General features: G+C 48.0%; 1 protein-coding gene across 5 annotated transcripts; it reads left to right on the forward strand.

Moving 5' to 3' along the window:
- Positions 1-71: 71 nt before the first annotated feature.
- On the forward strand, positions 72-8,345 carry KCTD6 (potassium channel tetramerization domain containing 6). Of its 5 annotated transcripts, XM_087743278.1 has the most exons (4): positions 72-317; positions 2,477-2,563; positions 5,613-5,721; positions 6,944-8,345. In XM_087743278.1, the coding sequence occupies exons 3-4, from the start codon at positions 5,695-5,697 to the stop codon at positions 7,628-7,630; spliced, it is 714 nt and encodes a 237-aa protein (XP_087599404.1). In that variant the 5' UTR covers positions 72-317; positions 2,477-2,563; positions 5,613-5,694; the 3' UTR covers positions 7,631-8,345. The 5 variants fall into 5 exon arrangements, with proteins under 5 accessions (XP_087599404.1, XP_087599403.1, XP_087599405.1 ...); XM_087743277.1 differs by lacking the exon at positions 2,477-2,563; XM_087743279.1 differs by lacking the exons at positions 72-317; positions 2,477-2,563 and adding an exon at positions 437-487.
- Positions 8,346-8,587: the final 242 nt, after the last annotated feature.

Genomic DNA, 8,587 nt, shown 5'->3' on the forward strand with positions numbered 1-8,587 from the left:
GGATGCGCATGGCTCGGGCTCAAGCGCCCCGCCCGCCGCCGCGGCTGCGCCTTTTGGCGAGGGGGCTGCCCGGGCCGCGCCCCTCCCGGCCCCCTCGGTGGCGCTGAGGCGTTTGGCGGCCCGGCAGCGCCCGCCCCTCCCCGACACCGACCGGAGGGGGCGTCTCCTGTACGCGCGCCGGGGGCGGGGCTTGGTTAGGACACGCCCTCGCTCCGCCCCCGCCCGCACCGGCGGCTCAACTCCGGGCTCGCGCTCAGTCGTCCCCGCCGCCGCCGCCGCCGCCGCCGGGCTCTGCCTCAGCACTGGGAGCTGCGCCCGTGAGTGCCGGGCCGCCTCGGGGCTGGGGGGCGCGGGGCCGAGCGCCCCGGGCCTGCCCCGCTTCGGGGGAGCGGGGAGGGGCCGGGCGGCCGGGCCCCGTGTGGGGCGGGGTGCTCGCACCCGCTGTGGGGGAGCGCCTTAAGGCGGGATGGCCGCGTCCCGGGCCAGGGTGAGGGGCTGGGTGCGGGGCCGGGCTCCCGGGGCCTTTTTCGGTGGCGGGGGAGGGCTGCGGGGCAAGACGCCGGGGCCCCGGTGTTGGGGTGGGGATGGGGCAGCTGGGGCCGGGGCCCCGTTCCCGGCTGGGCCGGGGGAAGGAGCGGGGAGGATGGCGGGGGGCCGGGGGGCCCGGCGGCGCGGTCCGGCAGCGAGGGTCGGGGATGTGCGGGACGTGCCCGGCGCGGGGAGGGGAGCGGGTCCCGGGTCCTCCTGCCCCCCCCCCCAGCCGCTGGTTTGGGGTGGGGGTGAGGGTCCGGGCTCCTGGGCCACTTGCAGCGGGGGGGAGGCAAAACGTCTGGGTTCATTTTCAGCATCTTTGCTGAATCATTGCGATCCTGGGGAGAGCTCTTCCACCGTCAGCTCTCTGGCTCCTCTGCGATGGAAACCGGCGCTTCCCGGCTCCTGCCACAGGCCTGGGCCCCTCTGCGGCCTGGGCTGCCAGCGGGGATCCCTGCCCCTCTCTTGCTGTGGCTCCTTGCTCCGTGCACGTGCCGAGCCCCGTTGTGTGTGCAGGGAGGCTTGGTGTTTCTGACCCCTGCCTTCCTCCAGAGCTGTTTGGAGACATGTTGCCACACACAGACAGCTACCAGTTAGTTTCACAGGAGCAGCATACCTGGGTAAAACCCAGCCGTTGTCATGGGTGCTGAGAGCCTGGGTGCCTGGGGCTCCTTCAGCAGGACCAGCCTAGATACAAGCATCTTCTTTGGCCCTCCTTCCATGAGAGCCGAAAGTAATATTGTGATGTGGGCATTTTAAACGAGTCGCAGTTAAAATAAAAGTTCAGAACCCGGACTTAAAGCAGGATGGCGTAGAGCTCCTCAGGGGAGGGAAGGAAACTTCAGGAGCTTGGAATTTATAGTGATGCAATTAGACATAAAGGAGTGAAAATGCTGCATGGCTAGCATGAGCGTTTTTCCCTTCTGCCTGAGGTGAAGACTAAGTATTAGTAAAAAGCAACTAAAGAAAAGCAGGTACTAAGTTAATTTTTAGTAGACTGTATTAGTCATTATAAACTTGACATGTGTAGAAGGGGATGGATGCTTTCTTTAGTGAGGCTGATCTGCTGAATTACCAGAAGATTCGGTAACCAGTTGTTTTAAGAGCTCGCCTCCTCCTCACTCCCTTGGTTAGGGTAGCACACTGCTGGATCCACATGGATTCACTCTGCAGACTATCGTCTCGCTGTACAGTTTGGTGGAGTACAGTCACCACTGGTGCTAGCTTAGTTTTTGTCAGTTCAGGTGAGTCACTGATAATGATTTGCTGTAAAAACTTGCCTTTCAAATGTTACGACTGGCTGGGGAATGGAGAGGTTGTCCATGTACAGCGTAGCTGTGCTGAGGGCAGGAGTTTCTTTTTCTCGTGTTTGGAGATGTGAACGTGGGAGGCAGGGAGCTCACTAAGTGGGTGAGTAGCTTGAAATACCAAGTGTATTTATCTGTGTAAGTGGAGTCCTAGCTTTGCTCTTTTTAATTTTTAAGTTGCCATTTGTAGAATTCCTGTCAACTCTATATTGACCTAGAAATCTAAGGTAACTATTGAGCTTAAACAGTTTGTGTGGACGTTAAGCAGCGTGTGTTGTCATATTGATACCAAACTAGCCGTTAAAGACTAGTGCCACAAGTAAATCCTTTAATTCTTTTGTTGGAAAAACTAGATGAAAGACATTCAGAGCCCATCAGGTGGTGCGTGCCTCTTGACTTTCAACTGTTAGGTGTATTTCTGCTCCTCCTTTAAGCACCTGCATATGACACAAACACTATGATTTTCTCCAGGTGCAGCGTGTAGCCTGTGGCCTTGACCCAATGCAGCGCACGTGGTCCCAGCAGTGCGAACGCTTGGCAGTGCTGCTGGCGTCCCCTGGGCCTGTCCTGAGCCCGTGCGTGTGCGTTCACAGATGTGGATGTTCAGCTGACTCTCATTTGCTTCCTCTGAATTTCAGCTTGCAAAATGGTTGCACGTTAGCAGCTCTGTTCTGGGAGAAGCCCTGCTGAAGTTAATGGAACTACCTGTTGCAGTAGTGTTGCTGGTAAATCGCCTTGTAATCCTCTGAGTCATAATATATGAAATAAGAGCGAGCATTTTATAGATGCAGGTATCTAATTTGGTGTATTAAGTATAAAATGATGACTTGAGTGCTTTTCTTCAAAGGTACTTGCTTCTCGTGTCTTTCTCGTTTCGGATGTGCTTGGTGCTGTGCTGCGGCGGCAGCTGTGATGACCGTGTTAATGCTGTGTATCTTCTCCCTGCTCGCAGACGCAGCTTAACGAAAGCAGGGCTGTGGTTTGACACAATCAGCACACTGCTGCTCTCCCCAAAGAATGACATCGTTTGGCTTAAACGGTGTCAGCAGTTTGTCTGGCTGAATTTCATCTTAAATGAGTATTTCTTATAGGTTACTAAAGGCAGCCTGTCTTGGGATATGGCTGCGCGTCGTCTGTTATCTGCTGTCTGGACACGCGTAGCCGCGTTAGCGAGGCTGTCCCTGGGTGCGGTGTGTTGTTGTGTGACACAGGGACAAGAGCTGGCTTGAGGCTGCCCATCCCGGCGCGCGGATGGAGTGAGTGTCTGCCCAGCCCCACCGATGCATCGCTGTATTTCATTCGGGAAGAATTTAAAGCATCGTTGAAAGGGTGTACGTCATGAAGGGCGTACATCCCCACCCTTGTTGTGATGCGGTTTGCTAGTCCTTATCTCAGGTTGTACCTGAAAAGAGCTATTTTTGCCTGTGAAGTTGTCTAGAAATTCAGAGCTCCCAGGCTGGTGAGGGAAGCAGCGGGTAGTTGCAGTCACACTCGGGCATTTTAGGATGGCTTCCCGGTACCATCCCTCCGCGTTGTGCATCTTGCTCCAGCACCGTCTTTGCCAGGGAGGTTTGTGCGTGCCTGGTGATTCCTTACGCAAAGGTCAGTGAGACTTCTCGATGCCACTTATATGTTGAGGGCTGGGTTGTTTCAGCTAATTGCTCTCGTAAATTATTCACTCTGGTGTTGCATAGCAGTGCTGTGATCAAAGATTAGTTCATGCCCTTGGACAGACAGGTGGTGTCATCTGTTTCTTTCCCTGATAAAGAAAGTCTTGATTCATCTGTAGTGTGGACTTAGATGCTGACCAAAATAACATAGTATCTGTCCACCAGTTTAAATTACTCTGATGGACATCTGTCTGTGAAATATTCTGAATCTATAATTCCAGTTAATTTTTTTTAAGACTGCAAATCTTTTCTATCATAATTACTAGTGAAGTTTTTGTCTGGCTGCATCATTTCACTTTCAAGTGAATGTTTTCCTTGAATATCAGAAACCTGTACCAGTCTCTCCTATGGTTTTAATGCATCTTCATGTTATACTGGTGATGTACTTGACCAGAATAACACCTGTAAGTCCTGGGATTTAAAAGGTCTGTGCTGTTGATAGAAGTTAATGAGCTGTACTTGAATGACAATTCCAAATAAAGAAAACCCAAATGAATTCACTTCTTGATTTGTGAGCAGTTAAAAAAAATAATTACAGAGGTTGGCAAAAGAGCTGGCATTCCAGGTTTATCTGCTGTCAGGGGGGTGTGCTTTAATGTACTTTCTTGAGGCATGCTCCGTCTCTAATTTGTAAAACTAGGATCCTGGTACGACTAGTTCTGTATCTTAGTATTCCTTAGTCTTCTGTTGTCTGACCTCACGATTTTCGTACACTGATTTTGTTTTTTCTACTCTTCAATACATCTGCGATGCAGCTGAGGCTGTGCTTGTGCTGCCGGCCCCCAAAGGCCTGAGCTGCTGGATGCTGTTGTGCCCGGGCTGTGGGTTTGGGCAGGGCAGCAGAGCCCAGAGAGGTGGGATGTGCTGCCTTGTTCTGTGGTGAATGAGACCGACCTCGTTTGCTAGGAATGAGAAGGGCAAGTAATCTTTTTGGTTGGGAATTAACCCTGAACCTTCAGTTGTTTTGGAACGTAGGGCTCTGGCTCGGCTCAGTCTTCGTGCTGCTTTTAGCTGGGCGACTGTTGTGTTGAAGTTTGCTAGTAAAGGGGATGGGAGCAGAAGTCTTCGTAACTGTGTGATCTTTAAGATGTAAAAATAAACAAAGCTGAGAAGCTGTACCCTACTTAAAACAGACTGACCTAAATTTTCAGCAGTTCTAGCAGAGAGGCAGGCTCTGGGTAGGGATGAAGGCTTGCTGCCGACTGGCTTCCCTGTCCATGCATCGCCTGATGTGGTCGACGGGCCACCTTTGGAAAATCTCCACTGGTGTCTGGGGTCATCGCTTCCTCCGCCTTGAGTTGCACAATCCGGGCTGTGGATTTCCCTTGCTGCGCTTGTGTGGAGAGAGTCCTCTTGTTATGCAAGTCAGCAGTTCGGCATCTTCTGGGAAGTTACGGCATGAACCACTTCTCAAATTGCTTTTGTTGGAGCGTTGTTGAAAACACGTTTGATGTCCTCTGGCTTGTCCCTAAAGAAATTTCTTTCTAGAGTGTGTATGTGTCTGTGAAGTCCATTTGTACTCTTCGTAGATTAATGTTCTTGCTATCAATTGCAGTTCTCCACTACTGAATTATTAATTCTGCAGTGAGTTTTTTTTTTTTTTTTTCTTCTTACTGTTCATTGACTTTCATGCTTGATTTATTCTTCTGCGCAGTTTGAAACTGGAGCATGGGAATTTTGACTAATATTAACGGATCATATGTATGACCTCAACGGTGGCTAAATAAACCTTTTTTTAATTGGGAAAAGGACATCTGTCTTTCAAAGCACTCACAGTTTCCCAGGTGGAAGGTAGTCCGTTTGTGATTGTACATTATCCTCAGAGGCACATTGCTTGTTATTTAACAAAACTGGGATGGTCAGACAGCTGGTGGAACGATTACCCATGTGCTCTGGAGGCAGTCCTGTGGGTAGCGTGAAGGGAGAAGGAGGGAAAAGCTTGTTTGTAGCTTCTCCTGCTAATGTGGCTTTGTAGCTGAATGCTCTCCTGGCAGAGAGCCTGCCTTTGATTAGAAAGCATTCCCCTTGGTTGTTCTTGTAGGTACTGATGGTCTGCCATGTTTTGTTCTTTGTTTTGTCTTTTTGTGTGTGCTTTTTCCTGCAGGGAGATAATAAGAGGTGAATTGCGTATCCTTTTGGCAGCCTTCTGTTAAACTTGGAATACCACAGTTCAAGCAACTGAACAGATGGATAATGGAGACTGGGGATATATGGTAAGTGAGCCTGCGTAAGTGTGCGCTGTGCGGTACAACGGGGCTTTCAAGATCCTGTGGTAAGAATCCTTCCAGATCTGTCTTGTGTAGATCCAGAGCTTCAGTCACGTGAGCAGAAAAGCCGTGCATGTTACGACAGCTTACTTGCATTCTCTGGAGTGCTTCACCTCGCATGCTATTTGTGGGGAGCACTCAGGTTCGTATTTCCTCAGTACAATCAGTGAGTACTTAACTGACACCTTAAGCTCACTGCTGCCGTTTTCCTAACACACAAAGGCTGAAAGTAGTTTGTGCTTCCCGCATATAATTTTAAGGACTTGGTCATTTTATTTATAAAGAAAAATATTTTTCCATGTAAACCCTGTTTCCAACTAGACAAACACATCTTATTTTTCTCCTCTTCTCTTTCTCTAAGCATTCTGCTGCCATGCATATGTCTCTTTTCTCTGGCTGGCCTCAGTCCTGGTTGTTAGGGTTGGTGGCCAGATGGGATTTATGTTCCTTTCTCTCTTGCTTCCTCATGTGCTATCTGGAAGCTGATGCAGACTGGTTTGTGCTCTGCCCCCTTCTTCTGTGCCGCATGCTGATTTCCTAATAAATATTTCTTTTTAGAGTTAAAAGCTGAAAGTTCTTTTTTGTTTGCTTGTTTTAACAATGCCTCTTAACCAGTGCATGGATTATTTTGATTGCGAGCTCTTGGTCCTGTGTCTAAACTTGCACTGTCATCCTCTTTTCAGGGAGAGAGAGAGAGGCTTAAGACTTGTTCAGCTGATTTTTTTTTTCCTTTTTTTTTTCTTTTGTTTTGTTCTAGAATGAGAAACAGATTGTGAAAGTAAGGAGCACTGATCGGCCTCATTCAGACTAACTTGTTCTTCAGGAAATCTCTCTGTTCTCATTTCCCCATCTGTAGAACAGGAAAAAAAACTTGTTGCCCAAATGCAAAACTTACTTCTGTCTCAGTAGCTCAGTTGTTAAGGTTTCTAAAGCATTCTGGAAATGCGCGTTCTGAATGTTAAATATCATCCTGTCTGGTTGCCAGTGGTGCCTTTGTTGCTAGGTGGCTTGGATTTGTTCGGGTTTAAACACCACTTAAAGGCTTCGAATGGGAGAAGCGTCATTCTCTCCAGAGCCTGCAGTTTTCAAACAGTATTTGCCATGTGTGTCAGTGAGGTGACTGAATCTTGTGGTGGCTTGATAAACTCTGCAATTTCTCTCTTTCTAGATGACTGATCCAGTCACGCTAAATGTGGGTGGACACATGTATACGACATCCCTCACAACTCTAACGAGATATCCCGACTCAATGCTTGGGGCCATGTTCAGGGGAGACTTCCCCACTGCCAGGGACTCTCAGGGCAATTACTTTATTGACAGAGATGGACCACTTTTCCGTTATGTTCTTAACTTTTTAAGGACCTCAGAGCTCACATTGCCACTGGACTTCAAGGAGTTCGACCTACTTCGGAAGGAAGCGGACTTCTATCAGATTGAACCGCTAATTCAGTGTCTTAATGACCCCAAGCCGCTGTATCCCGTGGATACCTTTGAGGAGGTGGTGGAGCTGTCCAGCACCCGGAAGCTTTCCAAGTACTCCAACCCGGTGGCTGTAATCATCACCCAGCTCACCATCACGACGAAAGTCCATTCATTACTGGAAGGCATTTCAAACCACTTCACAAAGTGGAATAAGCACATGATGGACACCAGGGACTGCCAGGTTTCCTTCACTTTTGGGCCATGCGATTACCACCAGGAAGTGTCGCTCAGAGTCCATCTGATGGAGTACATCACAAAGCAAGGCTTCACGATCAGGAATACCAGAGTTCATCATATGAGCGAGCGTGCCAATGAAAACACAGTGGAGCATAACTGGACTTTCTGTAGACTGGCACGGAAAACAGATGACTGATTCTGACTCCACAGGAGCCACTTCAGCGATTAGCGACTTAATTGGACAGTAAAGCCGAGAGAGTCTGGATTTTGACTAAAGCGACAATGTGGGCTTTTTTTTTTTTATACGACTATTTATTGTTTGTCAGTAAGGACTGGAGGAGTTTCGTTCTCTAGCAGCTCTGTCCTTTTGTCCTGTTCAGAAAAAACATGCATGTGCCTGTTCAGTCAAGACACCTTTTTGTTTGAAAGAGGGAGTCCGAAGAATTAGTACAATAGGGTATTTTGTGTCATTAACACAATTCTCTGACGCAACTTAAAGTGCTAAAATTACCTCCGTTTAAATGATTTCTAATCCATCTAATGCTACGATACTGGGAGCAAGAAACAACAGAATTTAAGATGCAGTTGGGGAAAAGCTGCTATCATGTAGACTAATTTAGTTTCTAAATCAATAAGCAGTATTGTAATATTCTAAGAAAACAAATCCCACCCTTTAAAAGTACTTGATAAGTACAGTTTCTTACAGTTATGACAACTGTTTCTTTCTATGCATATAAGTCAAGCAACCAAATATTATCTGTAGCCATGGAAATACAATTAGAAATATTTATATTGGATTCTAAATGCAAAGTGTCCCTGTGGTGGAATTCATATTTTTAATGCCTGGTGCAATATTATTCCCAAGTGTAATGCCTGCCAGCAAGAAGCTAATAAAAATGTGAAATACAGAATACTAGTTTGTACTTTTCTTGTCTTCTAGAACTCTAATACTTAAAAAACCAAAACCAACCAAACAAAAAAAACCACCCCAAACCCGTTTTTCCGTTCTGCAGAGTAGTTCAGATGCTCTGGTAGGGTTCCGTTCTTCTCCGTTACTGATGTACTTTGTTCCTTTTTTGTCTTAATCAGTTGATTCATCTGTCCTCATTATGGAAAAAGCTTGTGTTTGAAAAACTGCATGATGCCTAACAAA

This window comes from Nipponia nippon, unplaced genomic scaffold (assembly GCF_047370975.1).
Source record: "Nipponia nippon isolate SJK-2023a ecotype South Korea unplaced genomic scaffold, ASM4737097v1 scaffold_9, whole genome shotgun sequence".
In the NCBI taxonomy this organism is placed as follows: Eukaryota; Metazoa; Chordata; class Aves; order Pelecaniformes; family Threskiornithidae; genus Nipponia; species Nipponia nippon.